Source organism: Mytilus edulis, chromosome 4 (genome assembly GCF_963676685.1).
Source record: "Mytilus edulis chromosome 4, xbMytEdul2.2, whole genome shotgun sequence".
Lineage (NCBI taxonomy): Eukaryota > Metazoa > Mollusca > Bivalvia > Mytilida > Mytilidae > Mytilus > Mytilus edulis.
The window spans coordinates 1,216,934-1,244,232 of NC_092347.1; the positions used below are offsets into that span (position 1 = coordinate 1,216,934).

General features: G+C 32.0%; 1 protein-coding gene across 1 annotated transcript in view; it reads right to left on the minus strand.

Annotated features, from left to right (window-relative positions):
* Positions 1-768: 768 nt before the first annotated feature.
* Positions 769-27,299, minus strand: part of LOC139518685 (structural maintenance of chromosomes protein 3-like) — a 58,600-nt gene continuing 32,069 nt past the window's right edge. The window contains exons 15-32 of the mRNA XM_071310156.1: positions 26,791-26,894; positions 26,471-26,570; positions 25,922-26,082; positions 25,044-25,185; positions 23,204-23,354; positions 22,562-22,781; positions 21,538-21,619; positions 20,814-21,005; positions 20,099-20,282; positions 19,335-19,405; positions 16,947-17,036; positions 15,903-15,989; positions 14,123-14,266; positions 7,831-7,899; positions 6,723-6,812; positions 2,721-2,967; positions 2,343-2,449; positions 769-1,597 (exon numbers count right to left, since the gene is read on the minus strand). Coding sequence (XP_071166257.1) covers positions 1,526-1,597; positions 2,343-2,449; positions 2,721-2,967; positions 6,723-6,812; positions 7,831-7,899; positions 14,123-14,266; positions 15,903-15,989; positions 16,947-17,036; positions 19,335-19,405; positions 20,099-20,282; positions 20,814-21,005; positions 21,538-21,619; positions 22,562-22,781; positions 23,204-23,354; positions 25,044-25,185; positions 25,922-26,082; positions 26,471-26,570; positions 26,791-26,894 — 2,313 coding nt within the window. The 3' untranslated portion in view covers positions 769-1,525. The remainder of the gene's footprint in view (positions 1,598-2,342; positions 2,450-2,720; positions 2,968-6,722; positions 6,813-7,830; positions 7,900-14,122; positions 14,267-15,902; positions 15,990-16,946; positions 17,037-19,334; positions 19,406-20,098; positions 20,283-20,813; positions 21,006-21,537; positions 21,620-22,561; positions 22,782-23,203; positions 23,355-25,043; positions 25,186-25,921; positions 26,083-26,470; positions 26,571-26,790; positions 26,895-27,299) is intronic.

A 27,299-nucleotide genomic window follows, 5' to 3' on the forward strand; every position in this document is an offset into this window, starting at 1 on the left:
TTGTTTTCTTATAACTGTATGTTATTGGAAACTTATATATGGACTGTGTGATCAATTTTGGAAAGTTTTAGATATTTTTATGCGGACTGTGTTCTAATACGGGTATGCAACATTTATACATTAAATGGGCTGTTTTTCAGCTTGTTAATAATGGTATGTTTCATGTGCTTGTAATGGGTACTGGGTGTTTCACATTTCTAATATGGATATTGCACAGATATAAGTCTTAGGAACTGTGCTTTAAACTTTTCAAATATTTTTTTTATTGGGATTGTTTTTGTAATTTTACACATATGTTTTAAATTGATAAATCCAAGGTATTGCATTTAGAATTTTATAATAAGAATATGTTGATGATGTTTCTTGTCCAAACTGTGTGATCAGATAGGAAAATATTTTATGTTTTTAAAACGATGCGTTTTCTGTTGGTTTTTTTCTATTAGTGTGCCAGAGGTATTTAAAGACAGATTTCTGATATTGATATGCAAGAAATATTTATTAGCACATTTCTAATATTGCCAATAAGACAACATTCCACAAGAGACCAAATGACACAGAAATTAACAACTAAAGGCCACATTATGGTCTTCAACAATGTGCAAAGGCCATACCGCATAGTCAGCTATAAAAGGCTCCAAAATGACAAATGTAAATCAATTAAGCTATTGAATAATAGATCAAAACACAAAAACTTAATCAGATTGACATATTACTTCTACAGGAGGATGCACCTAAACAACTAGAGGGTATTACACTAATAAGCAACACTTTCTCAGGTTTTATCTTTTATTGTTATAATTTTACTTTAAACATATGTAATTCTAATAATGAAAGATGAAAAATAAATGAACTTTACATGAAAATATAATACAACATTAAAACTCTGGATGACAATGAAATAATTTACAGGACAATGATATGAACATATACAACATGTTTTCACAGAAGGTAAATTTGAACCTTGCGTATGTACATTTGTGACTGTGTTTGTACATATGTGACTGTGTATGTACATATGTGTGATAATGAACTGTATGACACATGTGGACTTTCTGAGAACTGCAATCAAACTGAATGAATCTTAATAAAAATTACACAATTATTAAGCAATGACGACTGCAGTAAATAATTCCACATTAAATTGTGTAATTCCATTAGTTTCTGGAGCTTTCATTCATCTAAATTTATCTTTTTAATTTTAGGACTACTTATAATGGAAGATCAAAAGTAATATAAATCATATGAAGGTGTTGACCAGTATTTATCTTTTCAGCACATTTTTACATACCAATTTTCAATTGCTATTTTCTCTGCTAACCACAAATCACACTAATTGTTTTCATAATTCTATGTTAAAAAGTTTTCTCAAAAATTCTGAAAACATTCTGATCTTTGATAAAAATGTAAAATAACCGAAGCACAAATTTTTCGACGGATAATTTTTCTCCAATACATAATCATCTGTTATAGATTTTTGGGCAGTGATAGGCTTCAACATTAATTTTTTAAGTTCCAATATCATTATTCAGCCATGTGTTGTGTCATCCTCTACAAAGTCCTCGGCTTCTTCACGACTCACACATTCAACATGACTTACCTACAAAATAAAAATTCCTGTTAATTCACATATAATCTAATACATTACACCTCTCAAATGAATTTTCAAACCTTTTTTTTCTATAAATTTGATGAACTTAATGTTCAAAATTTGAATCAAATCTTTATATTTTTTATAGAACTTTTGTGAGCATGCTCACAAATCCACATCCCCTCATTGTCACACGGCAAACAAAGTTTTACCAGATTCATAAATTCAAAGACTGACATCACCTATGTTCAATTGATAGACTAAGTAGATATAGGAAGATGTAGTGTGAGTGCCAATAAGACAACTCTCCATCCAAATAACAATTTATAAAAGTAAACCAAGGAATGGACTGACAAAGGGTCAAAAACATTATACCCTATAATGTTGTTGCATTGGGTATAATGGGGTATAATTACCAGTACCACGTGAGGTTTCAAATCTAATGTGTCAATAGCAGTGAATAGTATTACAAATATTTTTTCTTTATAGGTATAGGACATAAAACATCACATATAACACTCTTGAAACAAATTAAACAAATTAAAAAAGATGGGGGGTACATCATTCAATGACAAATCATTCCTAAAACAAACTAATCAATAATCATAACACAATTAAAAGTTTACTCTAAATGTGGATATTTTCCTATCTCAATGTATAAATTTCAAACTATGTTCTCTCATCATGAGGAAGATAAAAAAAAAATAAGCCTCTAGGAAGATTCATATTTTCTAAATCATATAAGTATACATACTTTGTTCCTAAATTTGACACCATAGAATTTATCTGCATGCTCTAATAATTCTGGTCTGAAGGTTGTAGTGATGAACTGGGCATCCTCTGATAACTCATTAATCATATCTAAAACCAAAAGTTTAAGTCTAAATATAGCTCATTTATCATATCTAAAACCAAAAGTGAAAGTTGAAGTATAGCTCAATAATTGTATCTCAAACCAAAAGTAGAAATTTAACTAGTTCTCCTTATTTAAGTATAGCGCAATAATTGTATCTCAAACCAAAATTAGAAGTCTTAGTAAAGCTTATTAATCATATATAAAACCTTAAAGATTTATGTAAGAAGCCACTGAATAAATCCTAAAATGCTAACATTCTACTGCCACTGATCTTACCAGCAACAGCTTTCCTATGGATAGAATCTAAAGCTTGGTCAATCTCATCAAACAGATAGAAAGGAGCAGGATCACATTTCTGTATGGCAAATATAAGTGTCAGAGCAACCAGAGATTTCTGTCCACCAGACAATTGCTGCATGTCTCTCATTTCTGCCTTGTTTCCAGTGAAGGATACTTTGATACCAACTCCTGTGAACTGTTCAACTAAAGGTACTTCCTGAGATGATCCTTCTTCATCGTCTCCCTAAAATTACATTGTATAACTTAAATATCAATCTTCTCCCTAAAATAACATTGTATAACTTTCATGTCAATCGTCTCCCTAAAATTACATTGTATAACTTTAATATCAATATTCTCCCTAAAATAACATTGTATAACTTTAATATCAATCTTCTCCCTAAAATTACATTGTATAACTTTAATATCAATCTTCTCCCTAAAATTACATTGTATAACTTTAATATCAATATTCTCCCTAAAATAACATTGTATAACTTTAATATCAATCTTCTCCCTAAAATAACATTGTGTAACTTTAATATCAATCTTCTCCCTAAAATTACATTGTATAACTTTAATATCAATCTTCTCCCTAAAATACATTGTATAACTTTAATATCAATCTTCTCCCTAAAATAACATTGTATAACTTTAATATCAATCTTCTCCCTAAAATTACATTGTATAATTTTAATATCAATCTTCTCCCTAAAATAACATTGTATAACTTTATCATCAGGTTTAAAGTTCAAGATAAGAATACATTGATTATATGGCATTATACAAGATTCTTTAAAGTGAAATCAGAAAATGCCTCAACAGTTATAACAAGAACACTTGCAGGAAAATATTGCCTATGTTATCAAATATGACTTGGATACTTTGAAAAACTATGAGATCATAGTCAAACTGAATATGTCAAACATAAAAGGCTAGTGGACATGTTGAGGCTCACATGTTGGAATCTAATGAATTATAAAAAGACAAACAATTTTTTTCCAACTTAAAATGTTATTTTAAAGTCATTAACCAACAGATATGTACTAAAACTAGAGGCTCTAAAGAGCCTGTGTCGCTCACCTTGGTCTATGTGAATATTAAACAATGGACACAGATGGATTCATGACAAAATTGTGTTTTGGTGATGGTGATGTGTTTGGAGATCTTACTTTACTAAACATTCTTGCTGCTTACAATTATCTCTATCTATAACAGTACTTTCTGTGGAAAATGTTATTGAAAATTTTCAAATTTTAAGAAAATTGTTAAAAATTGACTATGAAGGGCAATAACTCCTTAGGGGGTCAATTTTTGACTATTTTGGTCATAGTGACTTATTTTTAGTTCTTACTTTGCTGTACAGTATTGCTGTTTACAGTTTATCTCTATCTATAATAATATTCAAGATAACAAAAAAAACAGCAAAATTTCCTCAAAATTACCAATTCAGGGGCAGCAACCTAACAACCGATTATCCGATTCATCTGAAAATTTCAGGGCAGATAGATCGTGACCTGATCAACAATTTTACTTCCTGTCAGATTTGCTCTTAATGGTTTGGTTTTTGAGTTATAAGCCAAAAACTGCATTTTATCCCTATGTTCAATTTTTAGCCATGGCGGCCATCTTGGTTTGTTGGCTGAGTTACCGGACACATTTTTTTAACTAGATACCCCAATTATGGCTAAGTTTGGTTAAATTTGGCCCAGTAGTTTCAGAGGAGAAGATTTTTCTAAAAGATTACTAATATTTACGAAAAATTGTTAAAAATTGACTATAAAGGGCAATAACTCCTAAAGTGGTCAACTGACCATTTTGGTCATGTTGACTTATTTGTAGATCTTACTTTGCTGAACATTATTGCTGTTTACAGTTTATCTCTATCTATAATAATATTCAAGATAATAACCAACTAGAGGCTCTCAAGAGCCTGTGTCGCTCACCTTGGTCTATGTGCATATCAAACAATGGACACAGATAAATTCATGACATAATTGTGTTTTGGAAATGGTGATGTGTTTATAGAATTTACTTTACTGAACATTCTTGTTGCTACAATTATCTCTATCTATAATGAACTTGGCCCAGTAATTACAGAGGAAAATATTTTCTAAAAATTTATGAAAAATGCTAAAAATTAACTATAAAGGGCAATAACTCCTTAAGGGGTCAATTGACTATTTTGGTTATGAAAAACTTATTTGTAGATCTTGTTTTGCTGAACATTATTGCTGTTTACAGTTTATCACTATCTATAATAATATTCAAGACAATAACAAAAAATGATGATTGTGGCCAAGTTTGTATTAATTTAGCCCAGTAGTTTCAGAGGAGAAGATTTTTGTAAAAGATTACTAAAATTTATGAAAAATGGTTAAAATTTGACTATAAAGGGCAATAACTCCTAAAGGGGTCAACTGACCATTTCGTTCATGTTGACGTATTTGTAAATCTTACTTTGCTGAACATTATTACTGTTTACAGTTTATCTTTATGTATAATAATATTCAAGATAATAACCAAAAACAGCAAAATTTCCTTAAAAATACCAATTCAGGGGCAGCAACCCAACAACAGGTTGTACGATTCATCTGAAAATTTCAGGACAGATAGATCTTGACCTGATAAACACTTTTATCCCCGTGTCAGATTTGCTCTGAATGCTTTGGTTTTTGAGTTATAAGCCAAAAACTGCACTTTACCCCCATGTTCTATTTTTAGCCATGGTGGCCATCTTGGTTGGTTGGCCGGGTCACGCCACACATTTTTTAAACTGGATACCCCAAAGATGATTGTGGCCAAGTTTGGATTAATTTGGCCCAGTAGTTTCAGAGGAGAAGATTTTGTAAAAGATTTCTAAGATTTACGAAAAATGGTCAAAAATTGACTATAAAGGTCAATAACTCCTAAAGGGGTCAACTGACCATTTTGGTCATGTTGACTTATTTGTATATCTAACTTTGCTGAACATTATTGCTGTTTACAGTTTATCTCTATCTATAATAATATTCAAGATAATAACCAAAAACAGCAAAAATTCCCTAAAATTCCCAATTCAGGGGCAGCAACCCAACAACGGTTTGTCGGATTCATCTGAAAATTTGAGGGCAGAAAGATCTTGACCTGATAAACAATTTTACCCCAGGTCAGATTTGCTCTAAATGCTTTGGTTTTTGAGTTATAAGCCAAAAACTGCATTTTACCCCTATGTTCTATTTTTAGCCATGGCGGCCATCTTGGTTGGTTGGCCGGGTCACGCCACACATTTTTTAAACTAGATACCCCAATGATGATTGTGGCCAAGTTTGGATTAATTTGTCCCAGTAGTTTCAGAGGAGATTTTTGTAAAAGATTACTAAGATTTACGAAAAATGGTTAAAAATGGACTAAAAAGGGCAATAACTCCTAAAGGGGTCATCTGACCATTTCGGTCACGTTGACTTATTTGTAAATCTTACTTTGCTGAACATTATTGCTGTTAACAGTTTATCTCTATCTATAATAATATTCAAGATAATAACCAAAAACAGCAAAATTTCCTTAAAATTATCAATTCAGGGGCAGCAACCCAACAACGGGTTGTCCGATTCATCTGAAAATTTCAGGGCAGATAGATCTTGACCTGATAAACAATTTTACCCCAGTCAGATTTGCTCTAAATGCTTTGGTTTTTGAGTTATAACCCAAAAACTGCATTTTACCCCTATGTTCTATTTTTAGCCATGGCGGCCATCTTGGTTGGTTGGCCGGGTCACGCCACACATTTTTTAAACTAGATACCCCAATGATGATTGTGGCCAAGTTTGGTTTAATTTGGCCCAGTAGTTTCAGAGGAGAAGATTTTTGTAAAAGTTGACAACGGACGACGACGACGGACGCCGGACGACGACGGACGCAAAGTGATGGGAAAAGCTCACTTGGCCCTTCGGGCCAGGTGAGCTAAAAAGGGGATCTTAAAACTGATCTGCATTTTAATTATATACTTCTTTTTCTTACATTTTGATCCATATCCCCTTTCTTCATCACCAATACAGCATGACCCTGGGGCGCTAACTTCTTAAAGATTTCACTAAAATACTTAGACACCTACAATATAAATTCTTTTTCAATTAAAATACTTTAACAATTAATGACATCATTTTGTGGCTATTGTTTCACCTATATTGAAACAATGTTTTAAAAAGATGCGGAATCAAACTGCTAATAATATAAACCAGGTTTTGTTGTTTTCTGAAATTGTTTAATATTTCGCAGCGGTATAATACTTTAATTATTCATCCCTTATTTTATTGATTTTGTGTTTACATTGTGTCATACATCAAATTCATTTGTTCAGTGTATGTCATTTGTGTTAATATGTCTTTTGATTGAGTAAGGCCATTTTAATTGATATTTTATAGTGTGTCTTTCTATGTTGTGATATTACACTATTGTTTCATATAAGGGTGAAGGTTTGGTACCATTAAAATGTTTAAACTCCTTTGTTGATGTGGTTCATAATTGTTCCTTGTTTTTTATATAGATTAGACTATTGGTTTTCCTTTTGAATTGTTTAACACTAGTTATTTCTGGGTCCCTTTATAGCTTGCTTTTCGATGAGAGCCAAGGCTCCGTACTTTGACCTATAATGGTTTACTTTTATAAATTGGAAATTGGATAGAGATTTGTCTCATTGGCACTCATACCACATCTTCTTATATCTATAAACAATGAAAACAAATGAAAATCCACAACTTTGCTGAACAAGTTTAAAAACTATCTTTTTACAGCATACCATTATTATAAGAATTTTTATTAAATCTAGATTATTTAGTTCTACTCAAATAACTACAAAATTAAGTATTTTTTTTAATTTACACAATTATAAACAATTCTCCTCAGAGGAGACTGATAAAAATACATTGGATATTAAAATTGAGTCCACACTATGAGTTGGGTTTAACCATGTTATCATACATCATACTGCTACACCAATGAGAACATCTTAAATATAATTTGTGTTTAAGCAAGTTGCACCTCGTGAACATTTCAACTCCTGGCAACAACAAAATTTGATAGTGAAGAAAATGCCATTGTTGGTGGGAGAAATAAATAACATCTTTACCTGTTTAAATGTTAACTGTATTGCTTCATACTTTCTGTGATCCAAAGCATTCATCAAATCTAAAATGGACTGAAACATAAAAAAAATATTTGTCATTAAAACTGATTCTCTCTCTATGTTTATTACAACAATTATATTATCTTGTGAGTCCATAAGAATGAGGCAGACGTTCAAAGCTCACAATTCAAAAAGAAACTTACAATTTAATGGTAAAACTAAAAACAACAACAAGATAAGTAAAAAAAATAAAAAATCAGAAAACTATTTTCAGTTCGAAAAAAAAACCAATATCATTTAAAAGTTTTGGAAAAGTCAAGAGATATAAAACTGCATCTTAGGTTTTTGATAAGTTTCTTGCATGCAAGTACAAACTAGAAATAGACAGTTCACATTCCACCTGATCAATGATAAAGTTAATAAAACAAAATATCTTTAAAAATATAATACACATTAAAAAAAAACATTTATTGATATAATGGAATATAACCCTCATCTTTTTTATAACTCTAAAGCAATATCTGTGCTATAATGACACTGTATCCACAACAAATGTAGAATTAACAATGATTTACCTTATGTGCACTATCTAATGACACTGTATCCACAACAAATGTAGAATTAACAATGATTTACCTTATGTGCACTATCTAATGACACTGTATCCACAACAAATGTAGAATTAACAATGATTTACCTTATGTGCACTATCTAATGACACTGTATCCACAACAAATGTAGAATTAACAATGCTTTACCTTATGTGCACTATCTAATGACACTGTATCCACAACCAATGTAGAATTAACAATGCTTTACCTTATGTGCACTATCTAATGACACTGTATCCACAACCAATGTAGAATTAACAATGCTTTACCTTATGTGCACTATCTAATGACACTGTATCCACAACAAATGTAGAATTAACAATGATTTACCTTATGTGCACTATCTAATGACACTGTATCCACAACCAATGTAGAATTAACAATGATTTACCTTATGTGCACTATCTAATGACACTGTATCCACAACCAATGTAGAATTAACAATGATTTACCTTATGTGCACTATCTAATGACACTGTATCCACAACCAATGTAGAATTAACAATGATTTACCTTATGTGCACTATCTAATGACACTGTATCCACAACCAATGTAGAATTAACAATGATTTACCTTATGTGCACTATCTAATGACACTGTATCCACAACCAATGTAGAATTAACAATGATTTACCTTATGTGCACTATCTAATGACACTGTATCCACAACCAATGTAGAATTAACAATGATTTACCTTATGTGCACTATCTAATGACACTGTATCCACAACCAATGTAGAATTAACAATGATTTACCTTATGTGCACTATCTAATGACACTGTATCCACAACCAATGTAGAATTAACAATGATTTACCTTATGTGCACTATCTAATGACACTGTATCCACAACCAATGTAGAATTAACAATGATTTACCTTATGTGCACTATCTAATGACACTGTATCCACAACCAATGTAGAATTAACAATGATTTACCTTATGTGCACTATCTAATGACACTGTATCCACAACCAATGTAGAATTAACAATGATTTACCTTATGTGCACTATCTAATGACACTGTATCCACAACCAATGTAGAATTAACAATGATTTACCTTATGTGCACTATCTAATGACTCTGTATCCACAACCAATGTAGAATTAACAATGCTTTACCTTATGTGCACTATCTAATGACACTGTATCCACAACAAATGTAGAATTAACAATGATTTACCTTATGTGCACTATCTAATGACACTGTATCCACAACCAATGTAGAATTAACAATGATTTACCTTATGTGCACTATCTAATTCCTCTACACTGTATCCACAACCAATGTAGAATTAACAATGATTTACCTTATGTGCACTATCTAATGACACTGTATCCACAACCAATGTAGAATTAACAATGATTTACCTTATGTGCACTATCTAATGACACTGTATCCACAACCAATGTAGAATTAACAATGATTTACCTTATGTGCACTATCTAATGACACTGTATCCACAACCAATGTAGAATTAACAATGATTTACCTTATGTGCACTATCTAATGACACTGTATCCACAACCAATGTAGAATTAACAATGATTTACCTTATGTGCACTATCTAATGACACTGTATCCACAACCAATGTAGAATTAACAATGATTTACCTTATGTGCACTATCTAATGACACTGTATCCACAACCAATGTAGAATTAACAATGATTTACCTTATGTGCACTATCTAATGACACTGTATCCACAACCAATGTAGAATTAACAATGATTTACCTTATGTGCACTATCTAATGACACTGTATCCACAACCAATGTAGAATTAACAATGATTTACCTTATGTGCACTATCTAATGACACTGTATCCACAACAAATGTAGAATTAACAATGATTTACCTTATGTGCACTATCTAATGACACTGTATCCACAACCAATGTAGAATTAACAATGATTTACCTTATGTGCACTATCTAATGACACTGTATCCACAACCAATGTAGAATTAACAATGATTTACCTTATGTGCACTATCTAATGACACTGTATCCACAACCAATGTAGAATTAACAATGATTTACCTTATGTGCACTATCTAATGACACTGTATCCACAACCAATGTAGAATTAACAATGATTTACCTTATGTGCACTATCTAATTCCTCTACACTGTATCCACAACCAATGTAGAATTAACAATGATTTACCTTATGTGCACTATCTAATGACACTGTATCCACAACCAATGTAGAATTAACAATGATTTACCTTATGTGCACTATCTAATTCCTCTACACTGTATCCACAACCAATGTAGAATTAACAATGATTTACCTTATGTGCACTATCTAATGACACTGTATCCACAACCAATGTAGAATTAACAATGATTTACCTTATGTGCACTATCTAATTCCTCTACACTGTATCCACAACCAATGTAGAATTAACAATGATTTACCTTATGTGCACTATCTAATGACACTGTATCCACAACCAATGTAGAATTAACAATGATTTACCTTATGTGCACTATCTAATGACACTGTATCCACAACCAATGTAGAATTAACAATGATTTACCTTATGTGCACTATCTAATGACACTGTATCCACAACCAATGTAGAATTAACAATGATTTACCTTATGTGCACTATCTAATGACACTGTATCCACAACAAATGTAGAATTAACAATGCTTTACCTTATGTGCACTATCTAATGACACTGTATCCACAACCAATGTAGAATTAACAATGATTTACCTTATGTGCACTATCTAATGACACTGTATCCACAACCAATGTAGAATTAACAATGATTTACCTTATGTGCACTATCTAATGACACTGTATCCACAACCAATGTAGAATTAACAATGATTTACCTTATGTGCACTATCTAATGACACTGTATCCACAACCAATGTAGAATTAACAATGATTTACCTTATGTGCACTATCTAATGACACTGTATCCACAACCAATGTAGAATTAACAATGATTTACCTTATGTGCACTATCTAATGACACTGTATCCACAACAAATGTAGAATTAACAATGCTTTACCTTATGTGCACTATCTAATGACACTGTATCCACAACAAATGTAGAATTAACAATGCTTTACCTTATGTGCACTATCTAATGACACTGTATCCACAACAAATGTAGAATTAACAATGCTTTACCTTATGTGCACTATCTAATGACACTGTATCCACAACAAATGTAGAATTAACAATGCTTTACCTTATGTGCACTATCTAATGACACTGTATCCACAACCAATGTAGAATTAACAATGATTTACCTTATGTGCACTATCTAATGACACTGTATCCACAACCAATGTAGAATTAACAATGATTTACCTTATGTGCACTATCTAATGACACTGTATCCACAACAAATGTAGAATTAACAATGATTTACCTTATGTGCACTATCTAATGACACTGTATCCACAACCAATGTAGAATTAACAATGATTTACCTTATGTGCACTATCTAATGACACTGTATCCACAACCAATGTAGAATTAACAATGATTTACCTTATGTGCACTATCTAATGACACTGTATCCACAACCAATGTAGAATTAACAATGATTTACCTTATGTGCACTATCTAATGACACTGTATCCACAACCAATGTAGAATTAACAATGATTTACCTTATGTGCACTATCTAATGACACTGTATCCACAACCAATGTAGAATTAACAATGATTTACCTTATGTGCACTATCTAATTCCTCTACACTGTATCCACAACCAATGTAGAATTAACAATGATTTACCTTATGTGCACTATCTAATGACACTGTATCCACAACAAATGTAGAATTAACAATGCTTTACCTTATGTGCACTATCTAATGACACTGTATCCACAACCAATGTAGAATTAACAATGATTTACCTTATGTGCACTATCTAATGACACTGTATCCACAACCAATGTAGAATTAACAATGATTTACCTTATGTGCACTATCTAATGACACTGTATCCACAACAAATGTAGAATTAACAATGATTTACCTTATGTGCACTATCTAATGACTCTGTATCCACAACAAATGTAGAATTAACAATGCTTTACCTTATGTGCACTATCTAATGACACTGTATCCACAACCAATGTAGAATTAACAATGCTTTACCTTATGTGCACTATCTAATGACACTGTATCCACAACCAATGTAGAATTAACAATGATTTACCTTATGTGCACTATCTAATGACACTGTATCCACAACCAATGTAGAATTAACAATGCTTTACCTTATGTGCACTATCTAATGACACTGTATCCACAACCAATGTAGAATTAACAATGATTTACCTTATGTGCACTATCTAATGACACTGTATCCACAACAAATGTAGAATTAACAATGCTTTACCTTATGTGCACTATCTAATGACACTGTATCCACAACAAATGTAGAATTAACAATGCTTTACCTTATGTGCACTATCTAATGACACTGTATCCACAACCAATGTAGAATTAACAATGCTTTACCTTATGTGCACTATCTAATGACTCTGTATCCACAACCAATGTAGAATTAACAATGATTTACCTTATGTGCACTATCTAATGACACTGTATCCACAACCAATGTAGAATTAACAATGCTTTACCTTATGTGCACTATCTAATGACACTGTATCCACAACCAATGTAGAATTAACAATGATTTACCTTATGTGCACTATCTAATGACACTGTATCCACAACCAATGTAGAATTAACAATGCTTTACCTTATGTGCACTATCTAATGACACTGTATCCACAACCAATGTAGAATTAACAATGATTTACCTTATGTGCACTATCTAATGACACTGTATCCACAACAAATGTAGAATTAACAATGCTTTACCTTATGTGCACTATCTAATGACACTGTATCCACAACAAATGTAGAATTAACAATGCTTTACCTTATGTGCACTATCTAATGACACTGTATCCACAACCAATGTAGAATTAACAATGCTTTACCTTATGTGCACTATCTAATGACTCTGTATCCACAACCAATGTAGAATTAACAATGATTTACCTTATGTGCACTATCTAATGACTCTGTATCCACAACCAATGTAGAATTAACAATGATTTACCTTATGTGCACTATCTAATGACACTGTATCCACAACAAATGTAGAATTAACAATGATTTACCTTATGTGCACTATCTAATGACACTGTATCCACAACAAATGTAGAATTAACAATGATTTACCTTATGTGCACTATCTAATGACACTGTATCCACAACCAATGTAGAATTAACAATGATTTACCTTATGTGCACTATCTAATGACACTGTATCCACAACCAATGTAGAATTAACAATGATTTACCTTATGTGCACTATCTAATGACACTGTATCCACAACCAATGTAGAATTAACAATGATTTACCTTATGTGCACTATCTAATGACACTGTATCCACAACCAATGTAGAATTAACAATGCTTTACCTTATGTGCACTATCTAATGACACTGTATCCACAACAAATGTAGAATTAACAATGATTTACCTTATGTGCACTATCTAATTCCTCAATGTAGAATTAACAATGATTTACCTTATGTGCACTATCTAATTCCTCAATGTAGAATTAACAATGATTTACCTTATGTGCACTATCTAATTCCTCAATGTAGAATTAACAATGATTTACCTTATGTGCACTATCTAATTCCTCTTTTCTTTTGATGAGTTTTTCTTTTTGGTCGGAGAAGTTGACAAACTGATCTAGAGCTTTCTTGTTCACATGACTGTATTTCTTTAGTTCTGTATTGCACTGTTCTAATTTCTTAAACAACTGAAATCAAGGGAAAATTTGTTAAAACCAAATATGTATTGGTTTAAAATGGAAAATGTTGGTTAAATGTTAGCTTAAAGTAAATAAATAAATTGCAACAAATGGTGTAATAAATTAACCCAAATCAACGAGTTCAGCTGTCAGCTTCAGTTCACTAATAGATTCCTCAACTATATTCATTTGGTTCAAAAAATTGATAAACTTTGGATGTTAAAAAACAGAGAGCGCTTCGATCCAAAAGAATTGCCGTATAAGAATTAAAAAACATCACACATTCTAACATGATGTCCTTCAAACACTTTGAGTACACACCCGTGGTAAAATATGAATATATTGCCTGGGCTGTTCCAATTGTACTCCAGAGTCATATGTATTTTTATGAATTAGTTTCCCAACGTCATAGAACAATGATGTAAAAATATAAGCATTTTACAGGAAAATACACCCCTGTGAAACCAAAAAATCATCACAAGGAAACGTAAACAAATGATGCTAAAATGTTTCATAAGCTTCTTTTCAAACATTTTAGACATTTAAGTTAATTATCATTTAAATTCATCCAAAACTATCTTAATACGTTATTGTATTTAAATTCATCCAAAACTATCTTAATACGTTATTGTATTTAAATTCATCCAAAACTATCTTAATACATTATTGTAAACAGTTTAAGCGTGTCACCAATTCAGTTTGCTCCGTTCTTTTACACCAATTTAATAGTGCGTTTATTTATAGGAACAGCAAATATTAGCCTCAACCTAGAGCGATTCGATCCAAAAGAATTGCAGTATTTGTCCTATTAGAATCGAAATAATTTATGAGGGCTTGAATATATCATGATTTTACCACGGGCTATCGATCAGGGTAAAATATATTGCATAAAGGGCCAACCCGTGGTAATATCACGATACATTCAAGCCCCCATGAATTATTTCTGAAGTATATATCATGCTTAAATCAATCGTGATACCAAAGACTCTGTGATTTAATACATAGATTATAAGAATATATACCAGTAATCAATGTAAAGGAAGCTGACATTAATTAAAGCTGTTATATCTTTGGGATTGTATTGAAATATTTTATTGGTTAAGGACTCATTTCTTAAAGAAGTGTATTTATTTACAACAAATGTGGCACATTTTAAGGGAAAATCGAAATAACAGAACAACTTAGATTGTTTCCTCTAAATCAGGCCCTGATGAGTGTTGTGATGGTCTGAGACAGTCACACAAATTTTATCAGTATTCCTCAACATGAAATTGTCATCACACACTTCATCAAACACTTTTACCCATGTTTTTCTTGTTTTCAAAACAATATAGTCTGTTGGACTTTACAGGTTTTGATTTGAATCAAATTTTATTTAGGAGACAGTAATGTTGTCAGGCTCTTGCATCCTTATCAATTAAAACCTATTACACATAACACAAATTGTCATGTGATGAAGCACTGTCAGATTGGATCTGGTTATTCTATGCAACAAATTAAAGATGAATACAGACAAGTAGCAAAAGAAAACCAATCATGTGAACCAAAAAAGATTTTTGATTTCAGCACTTTTTTTTGTCTCTGACTGGTTAGGGCAAACAAACATATTCTTTTGTATGGTTTTAAATACTTATTAACTGTATACCTGTTTTGAACTCAGATTCTGGTATTTTTCGAATGCATCACTTGGCAAAGATCCTAATTCTCGAATCTTTTTCATACACTCATCTTTCTGTAAACAAAAATTATATCTATTTTAAATTGTGTACAAAACTCAAGCTTTAGGTTTATAATTCTGACCCATCACAGAAATCATACAAGAAAGTTGTCCATATTTTTAACAAAATTGTACCTACACGTAACTGTAACTTTGTTAAAAATTAAAACATGTATCAAATGAAAGTTTCAGAACTTTTGATCACTGCAGAACTCTTGTTGAAAGTTTCTCTTGAAAAAGAAAATAAATATTTGACATTAAGGATGTACTTAGGTTAGGTTAGGTAAAAATAAATAAATTAAGAAATATAAATTGATACTATAAGCTGGTAGAGCATCAATTAAGGACAAAGATAAGCTAAAAATATTGATAGATCATGGACCTGCTTTTCGAGATATTTGATATTTAAAATATGGCGGGAAAAGGCTGACTCGGACTTTTACCTTATATTTGCATTGGTATTATTTGGGTCTCAAAACAAAAGAAAGAAAATCAAGAATCTTCTAAAATTTGGGTAAATGACCTTTCATGAGCTATTAAGTCTTATATAAAAAAATAAACGGGTGTTATGGGGCAAAATATTTTATATTGTATTGTATGATTAAACACCAAGGAATCCGAACATTTGACAAAAATTCCAAAACCTCACCTAAGTACATCCTTAAGATAGGTTGGCTAATTTGCCCTGTTGCTATGATCAGAAGTACCTGTGTTTGTACTATCAAACTTTCAGGAACCAGTGTAATATGCAATTTAAGGTATGTTGAATTTTTCAGCACAAGTATGGCTAACGTATAGTTTTCTATGAAATGAAAGCAACTTTAAATGAACTATCTTTTCCTATTTTTGTTAACAGTATATGAGATTGAACATTCATCACTATCACTCTACAGGAACTCTTTATTCTCTTTGTAGTTTATCATGCGTACATTAATATATCAACATACAAGTTTCTAAAAAAATAAATTGTACCTTTTTTATAAAAAGACTCTGTTTATTTGTCATTTTATCCAGTTCTTTTGCATCATCACTAATCTTGTCTTGAAATTCTTTTTCTTGAGCCTAAAATATATATGTATAACTAACTAAGTTATTCAATATTTTCATTTCTTTAATTCTTATTAGATTTGTCCTTTTTCTGACCTTCTGATTATTTTTATTTAATCAACACATGCTACATTTGATCTCAGTTCTTCATTAGTCAAAATTTGATTATGACAAGTTTTCATGCTTCCTCTTATTCTTATTGAGACTTTATTAAACATGAATGTGTCCATAGTACAAGGATGCCCCTCTCGCACTATCATTTTCCATGTTCAGTGGACCGTGAAATTGGGGTCAAAACATAAATTTGGAATTAAAATTAGAAAGATCTTATCATAGGGAACATGTGTACTAAGTTTCAAGTTGATGTGACTTCAACTTCATCAAAAACTACCTTGACCAAAAACTTTAACCAAAACTTTATTCTGATCTTCGCACTATCATTTTCTTTGTTCAGTAAACCATGAAATTGGGGTCAAAACTTTAAATTGGCATTAAAATTAGAAAGATCATATCATGGGGAACATGTGTACTAGATTTCAAGTTTATTGGACTTCAGCTTCATCAAAAACTACCCTGATCAAAAACTGAAACGGGACAGACGGACGGACGGACGGACGGACGGATGCACAAACCAGAAAACATAATGCCCCTTTACTATTGTAGGTGAGGCATAAAAAGGTGATGTGACCATGTCTGAAGATGTCACATATAAAGAACACATCATCAGTCATAAAGAAGGATTAATTGCATATTGTCCAATTTATATGAATTACGCATTCTATAATATATGAAATCAACAAATTCAAATAACATTTATGAATCAAAATATGCTAAAAATAGTGTTTTTTAACTTAGTAGGTAAAGCAAACAATTGTATGATCTTTGGTTATATCCATATTACTCAGAATGTTTTCATGCCATATGGGTTGTTATTTTCTTTGTACAATGTAAGTTGTAAATTTTCTATCTATCAGCAAAAAGGTAGTGGCTAAAAATAAAATCATTCCCTTCAATAAGAGCAATGAGATATTAGATGAAAATTTTCCCTGTACATTGATCAGTCTTCATGCTTTAACCACAAGATCACCAGACCAGGCTTGTAAAAATTTGTAAAATTGAGCTTCGAGTTTGTGGATTCAATAGTTTGTGGATTCAATAGTTTGTGGATTCAATAGTTTATCATGAAGACTGTTGAATGAGACTAAATATTAAATCATTTTTTTTCATAGAAGCCAAGAAACTTTTAATGAAAGTGTCCTTTTTGTTGTCTTTAGGAATGAAGGACAAATGGAAGGAAAGAGTCCAGTGTTTACTATACCTGCTTTCCCGACAAATGGAAGGAAAGAGTCCAGTGTTTACTATACCTGCTTTCCTGACAAATGGAAGGAAAGAGTCCAGTGTTTACTACTGTGGATTCATTTATTTTCGTGGGTACCAATTTTCGTGGATTAAGGAAAATTTACATGTTCGTGGATATTTGATTTCGTGGTTTTGCAGAAATCTGCTTACTAGCCTATAGAAAATGTGATATTCGTTGAACATTTAATTTCGTGGTTTACCTGTTCCCACGAATACCACGAAAATTGATATCCAACGAAATATAATGAATCCACAGTATACCTGCTTTCCTGACAAATGGAAGGAAAGAGTCCAGTGTTTACTATACCTACTTTCCTGACAAATGGAAGGAAAGAGTCCAGTGTTTACTATACCTGCTTTCCCGACAAATGGAAGGAAAGAGTCCAGTGTTTACTATACCTACTTTCCCGACAAATGGAAGGAAAGAGTCCAGTGTTTACTATACCTGCTTTCCCGACAAATGGAAGGAAAGAGTCCAGTGTTTACTATACCTGCTTTCCCGACAAATGGAAGGAAAGAGTCCAGTGTCTTTACCTGCTTTCCCGACAAATGGAAGGAAAGAGTCCAGTGTTTACTTTACCTGCTTTCCCGACAAATGGAAGGAAAGAGTCCAGTGTTTACTTTACCTGCTTTCCCGACAAATGGAAGGAAAGAGTCCAGTGTTTACTTTACCTGCTTTCCCATGTGGCTACACAGGTAAATATAGTACACATTTTTGCAGTTATTTATCGAAAGGTTGATCTGTGGTAGGGAATATTTGATGATGGTATAAGATATTTAACAATGGTATTGGGTCATAGAGACACCCAATGGTTTCTTAAACAAATATTTTTTCTCTTTGGTATTGAGGTATATCACACACAAATCTTCTGTTACCTTTCTAATTCTAGAACAATCTAATGGAGAGAAGATACATATTACAATTTGTCTATTGAATGGTTCAGTTGTTCTTACCTTCCAATGCTCCATATTGTTCTGTAAAGATTTCTGTTCTTTGTTCATTTTCTCTAATTGTCCATCTAATTCTGCAAAGCAAATACGTCAAATTTATTGCATGTTACCAAGTGAAATAAAAACTCAATATGAAACAGAGTACCTAAGAACAAGGTCACCCCTATATATAAAAAGTGATATTGATTTTCAATATCATTTTTTTATAATTATCTTGTCAAAATATGTATTCAGTAAGGGCCATTCCATAAAATCCTACATGTGACCCAAGGAAGGTTCATTTTATAATCTACTATAGGTTGATGTCAAGTACAGTGGAAATTTACTACTCCAGAAATAAACAGCTGCGTCATAAGTGTATGATATGCCCTTCGTCTTGTGTGTGAAGTTATATGCAATAATCATAAATGGTTTCTGAGATACGGTGCGACATGTGATCCCCCCCCCCCCCCCTTTTATTTTAACAAAAAAATCAATTACCCTAAAATAAAATTTTGAATCATCCCCAAAACGCATACAGATCTTTAGATTAATATAAATAAGAACTGTGTACAGTTTTAAGCAATAATCATTAATCATTTGTAACATGTGACACCCCTCCCCCCCCTTTTTTTTTTTTACAAAAAAACAGACTTACTCTTAAATAAAATTTTTAATTATCACCAAAAAGTATACAGATCTTAAGATTAATATAACTAAGAAGTGTGTAAAGTTTTAAGCAATAATCATTAACCGTTTTTGAGATACGATGCGACATGTGAACCTACCTTTAGTATGAGATTTGATTTCCTGTACCCTATCATCCACTGTTTGTAATTCCTGATTGAGAGATTCTAATTTATTCTTTCTATCTTCTACAGATACTTCTTGTAGATCATTGGTTAGTCGATCTCTTTTTTTCATCAAGTTATTGTGTAGTAAATTCTCTAATTTGTTTTTGTCACCTTCAAGCTACAAAAAAGCAGTTATATAGTTAAATTACTGTGTAGTAAGTTCTTGAATTTATCTTTGTCCACTTCAAGCTACATAAAAGTGAATTTACATATATTATTTTTATAATCTATAAAGTTACTTGAAACATACTAACTTGATTCTCTGGATGGCAATTTGAAATCATTTCCTTTATAAAAGAAAATAAATTTAGTGATTTTTTAGTTGTTTGTCAAAAAATTCAAATCAATATAATCTGATATAGTGGTTGTCGTTCGTTGATGTGGTTAATAAGTGTTTCTCGTTTTTTATATTGATTAAACTGTTGGTTTTCCTGTTTGAATGGTTTTACACTAGTCATTTTATGGGCCCCTTATAGCTTGCTGTTCGGTGTGAGCCAAGGCTCTGTGTTGAAGACCGTACATTGAATTATAATGGTTTACTTTTACAAATTGTGACTTGGATGGAGAGTTGTCTCATTGGCACTTATACCACATCTTCTTATATCTATATATGATTTTAACTCTTAGAGATTTCTTTTATCTTTCCTACCCTGATTCTTTCTGTTAACGCCTCTTTATTTTGCTGAGTCAGCTGTTTAATTGTATCATTTAGTTTGTCGACTTCTCCCTGGTCCTCCACACTGAGTTGTGATAATAAATCTGAACCCAATTCTTCGTTCAGAGACGCAGCTGAGCCTTGCATGGCTTCTAAACTGGAGTGTAAACTGGCAACACTCTTCTCCTGTTTTATAAATAAAAATAATGTTTAATCAAAGCACTGAAGTACTCAAAAGGAATGGCAAAACAAAGCAAGGAAAACAGTGAGCTCAAGTTGTATAAAGTACTAACATTTGTTGCTACTTTTTTCCCCCAATTCATCAAGAAGTTATTTAAGATACGATGAAATCTGTTTAAAGTGAATACCTGTAAAACAAACAATTTTGTTCTGAGTAAAAAAAGTGGTTCAGTATAAACCGGTTTAACTATCAAAGTTTAACTATCAACTTAATCTGTTCATATGAGTTTAGCTGGAATATGTTTATAGAATTTAAAGCAGTGTCAGATATAAATCGTCCTTATGAAATCTGTTTGAAATTGAGTTGATAGAAGAACCACACAAAATAGACCATAATTCATCTTATATTTTGAATTTGATTATTCCAAGAGCAATCAAAGTCTTATACGTGTACATGTATATGTGCACTTGCATAAGGTCGATATTTACCTGACACAGCTCATATATTGTTTAACACAATTGTAAAACCTTTACTTACCTTTGGTGACTTGGACTTTTCTATAGAATTCAGTTCTTCAGTCATTAATCGTAAATCTGCTCTCATTTTATCAAAGGTATCTCTGTAATATAAATAACATACTTGAAAATATAAATTATTGTGAACTTACCATAACGACAATACTTTAATATACGAGTGACAGTAGTAGCATGATCAAATTCATACTGAAAAGTTAAACTTGAACTAAGGGATGTTCAATTAAAACATACATGGTACCTAGGGAAGGCACTTTAAAAATGGGACAATTACCTTGAAAAATACCAAAATTTCACTGACATTTCCACAGTCAAAGTTTAGAAATTTGTGCAATTTCATTAGAGTTATAAACGATAAATTAGATTCTCTTAATTAACTTTCTCCCTCCTCTGTCATATTTTAAGGTCTTCCATTTGATATACACTGCACACTTTTAACATGTAAACATATTCATGTATTTCTATTGTATTGCTTATTTCCCTAACATATGTACCTTTGTAATATTGTATAATATCTATGTTCTTCTGTGTACCTTTGTATTTACAGCGGTTTATCAGAATAAAGTATATATATATAATATATAATATTACAGATGACACCAACCCATAGTTGAGATTTGGAAGTGCCTTTTCTGGGATCCTTGTATGTTTTTATTGAACACCCTTGTAAAGCTTGGAATGAGCATAAAACTCACCAGAGGTTGACAAACAGAACTTTTAAAACTACAATGTTAACTCAATGGAATATTGGATTGTTATAAAGAAATAAATTGAAAATGTGTCCATGGGACACTGATGATGTCCACGCTTACATGTATAAAGGGACATTACTCAAGATCAATAAAATTCAACTTGATGTGAGCTATGTGGTAATAAGCATTGTGTAAAAGTTTAATAACATTTAGTGGAGCCAAACTATACCAATGATCGGGACGTCATATGTACGGACATACATACAAAAGAGAGTAGGTACAGAAAAGGGGAACACTTAATGCCCCTCCACTCTGGGGTATAACTCTAGTACTTACTTATTTTTACTATTTCTTGTTTCAGTTTTCTGCATTTCACTAACTATATTGTTCATTTTGCCTTCTAATGTTTCTAACTTTGATTTATGTTCAGCATATTCTTTTTCTTGGTTTTCTAGTTTTTCTGTCAACTCTAATTTACTTTTCTGGAGATCAAGTCTGGATCGTCGAGTATCATAAAAACCTCCGGTTAAAGCACCTCTTCTACTCACTTGGTCACCTAGAAAACATTTATAAACTTGTGTATGCTTTAGGACAAATAGAATTGGTTGAAGGTATTGCCTACCATTAAGCCAGGAAATACTCTCACAAACAATAATTAAGGAGTTGTACAACACGAGTAAATTTTGGATCTAATCAAAATAAAAATTGATTCCATAATGGTTTCTGAAGATGAGCCTTCTTCCCTGCCCATCAATTTATTTCTATAATTACTGAATGAAATATTTGCTCTACTTTCTATACATATAGATAATATCTAAATTAGTTATATTTTTTGAAAACGCACAATATTTAACCTAGTTCATTTGGTTGAAATTAAAATAACTGCCGCACGGTAGATATCAAATAATGGTCCAACACAGCTACACTGTTCAAATACATACCATCTAAAGTAACACAACCTTAGTGTTGAATACATACCATCTAAAGTAACACAATCTAAGTTTTGTGTTCTAGCTATCTGAGTTCCCGTTTCCATGTTCCGACAAATCAAGGTTTTACCAAATACATGTTTTATGGCACGATCATATTCTTTCTCATATTTCAGTTTAGAGATCATTGGAATAGCATCCTATCAAAACAAATAGAAATATTTTAATAAATTTATCATGTTCATAGAACATCATCATAATTTTTGTCTTAAATAGTTGCATTTATTATATACTTAGTAGTAAATAAAGATAAATTGTATGTGTAATACAATCATTGGCAAGTGTGCTGTATCAGCCACCCATGATGATATCGATATCATCACGTTTGCAAAAGCTTTATCACACCTTTAATCTGTACGACTTCACGTCATCGATTGCAGTCACTGTTGCAAAGGCTTTATCAAATCCCTAATCTGTATGACGTCATGTCAAACCTATATTCTGTATGACATCATTTCAAACTTCCTTATCTGTATGACGTCATGTCACATTAAAAAAACATCTACGTGAGGTATATGTATATAATAAAGTGTATATGATATGGCTTTTTCAATATCACACACAGTATCAACCCTCAACCAATATAATCCCTCGAGCAGAGCTCTTGGAATTATATTGGTGTCTAGGGTTGATACGGATGCGATATTGAAAAAGCCATATCATATTCTCTATGTAACATATATTAAAACATTTTATCATATATTAAGTACAAAATACAGCTATTTTGTATATTTAATAAAGGTTGTTTTTCCAGTCTGTATCACCTACCCTGTATCGCATACCCCGTATCGCATAGCTAAACCCGTATCGCATACCCCGTATCGCATGGTAAAACCCGTATCGCATACCTTTTTTTTTTTTTTTTTTTTACATAAAGTTTTTTGTTTTTTTTTTTGCTTAAGAAAAAATTTCCTCAAAATAGGTCATTTTTTTAATGACGTCATTGTTTGGTATGTAACGTCACGAACGTCAAGTTTTCATATTGTATGTGACGTCACGAACATCAAGTTTGCATATTTTTTGGCACACTAAATGCAACTATAAAAAATACAAAACACTCAAATAAATACAATAATAAACAAAATATTTTTAAAACAGCAGCAGGCAAATGGTAAGGCAGTGGCGGATCCAGAACTTTGCCTAAGGGGGGGCCCGCTGACTGACCTAAGGGGGGGCCCGCTCCAGTCATGCTTCAGTGATTCCCTATATAATCAACCAAATTTTCCCACGAAAGGGGGGGCCCGGGCCCCCCAGGGCCCCCCCCTGGATCCGCCTATGTAAGGTAACCTAGGTGCTTTGTGTAAGCAGTTATTTTAAGGCTTTGAACCAAGACAAAAGCAGAACTGAAGGTAACCCAGTGCTAATCTATCGGGATCAGAAAACAGTTCATATAATATAATACTCTTCTGTTGAAATATATGATAAAGCGTATAATACATGGCAAAATCCGTATCACATGCCGTATCACCCTCGACCAATATCATCCCTCGGGCCTAAAGGCCCTTGGGCTGATACTGATGTCTCGGGATGATACGACATATGATACGGATTTTGCCATGTATTATTCTCTATGTAATAACAACAAAGATTCAAAGTCTACACAATTATTTCCAACCAACGTTTTGCATGCTAAGCATACACCCACTCATGATTCATTGTATGAAAGAACAGGAAGATGGTGTCGGACAGATCAGATAAGGGCTTACCAAGTCATCCCTGTCAAGATATGACATTATTTTGTTCAGTAGCACTGTAGGAATGTGTGATGAAAATATAGTTCTACTACTACTTAATAGTTAATTCAGCATAAGCTGACATTTTTTACTTACATTTGTGTCTGGATAATTTGTATCCCTTGCGTCTAATCTGTTGAGGGGCATAAAGGTTACCTCCCCTGGTAATCGTAGTCTATTCATTTCTGTTAATATTTTAGTTCCAGTCTTATCTGTATCAACTACATGATGAAATAATCTGTAAGGAAATTGAACAGTATTTATAGTATTGTACAGGTTTTTTTCTGAACAAAATGGACAAGTTAAATGTCGACTGTGTATTGCAAGTGAGAGTTTAGCTAGCTATTCAACCAGGTTTAATCCACCATTTTCTATATAAAGAAATGCCTGTAACAAGTCAGAAATATAACAGTTGTTATCCATTTGTTTGATGTGTTTGATCTTTTGATTTAGTCATTTGATTGGGGACTTTCCTTTTTAAATTTTCCTCTAAGTTCAGTATTTTTGTGATTTTACTTTTAACTTCACTAATTGGTATATAACAAGCAAAACAAAATTAGTTTTATCTTATCAGATTCAAAGTCAGCTCGAACTAAACATTTATCTGACAGACATTAATTAATAATAAATATAAAGATTATTGGTAAGTTTATGCATTTTGTTTTCCATCAAGTCATTTGTGACTGACAACAAGTAGATACTTTAAACAAGCAGAAAGCATACCTACTAGTACTTGAAAAAAATATTCAAAAAAAACAATCACTGAGAGCTGTTGCATTTGAACATATAAGGTTTCAAAGTGAGGTTTAAAATGGAGTAAACACCTATGTAGGCATATTTAGAATTTCTCTTTCATTTTCACTGTCCACAGTTATACCCTGGATCACATGTATCTTTTTAACCAATCAGTCCTGGCAAGGTTTAAATAAGTAGATGAGCATGTGGAAGGGTTTAGCTAAAAGTGGGAGTTTTACCTATTTCCTGCTGTTACTTCAACACAAGTGAAGAATGTTTTCTCTGTGTCTAAGTTTTCTATCAGGATTCCTCTGTATCCATTGACAACATCACTATACTTCCCCTGGTCAGTAAAGGATTGCAGAACCTTCTTTACACTATCTATACCATTCAATATTCCCTGGGAAAACAATATTACAATATAACATAGATATATGGCAGTGGTTTACATGAATATTAGTAATTAAGAGAAAATATCCAACAAATAAACTGATGATACAGAGATATGCCTGTACATTATTTTAAAGTAGAAATGTTTTTGAGCCATCTAACTTGCCCTTATCAGTAGAATTAGCAAAGTCTAATCAGCTTAGAGTCAAAATAACTGTGTTTATATCTTCCTGCTACTGTACCCTAAGCTGGTATGTTAAAACTCATGACTCAGTGTGTTATTCGTGTACAAAGAAAATATCAATTATTCATATCATGTTGAAATGTTGTCATTATGAATACACATTTTTGTCTGCTTCTGATGTACTTTTCCCTGTATTATTTGTCTAATTACTTACTTTTCCTGTCATTGATCGTAAAGCCTGTTCCTTTTTACTTAATTCTTCTCTTGTACTGGATATTTCTTGCTGTAGTATGTTTTCCTGTCGCCATAATGCACTGAAAAATATAAAACGTGATTAAAACCGGTCATTAAAGGCTAATATCTCTTCTAAGAAGTCAACCAACTCATGCACTGATTTTACATAGTATACTCACCAAACCATTGGTAATAAAAATCGTTAAGGGTAAAATAAAAAAAAATAAGAGAAAAGAATAGTGTCATCTGAGATTTATTTGTATAAATAATGATCATCTAAAATCTTATTTTGTAACTTACTTTCTATCATTCATTAAAACATCTCTTTCTCTTTTCATATCAATGCTGTTCTTGTCATTCTGTCCAATTATGTCTTTGTTCTGGTCAATCTTTGTTGAAACTTCCTGAAAACATTTCATTTATATTTCTTAGTATGGGAGTAAAATCATCAAAACATGAATCAGCCCTATTCATGGGATATTTTATAAAAGAAATTGGTAAAGTGTAATAGTTCTGTTTATCTATTTACATATGAAACAGTCTGCAGCTTGCCTCCTTTACAAATTTATTTTTGTCCATACTTCTTAGATTTTAACCTCTCCTTGTGACATGTGTGAAGGTGTGTGATTCAACATTATTGCTATTTTCTAAATTTTAATTTGATCTGACTGATTGATAATTTTTTCTCAGCACAGTCCAATGATATGAATCAAAGAGCAGAATGCTCTGAGGGATACGATTGCCATATAGTTTTCATTGACACATGTATAGCAGTTCTGCCAACTTTTCATTAAGCAAATTCGTGAGAT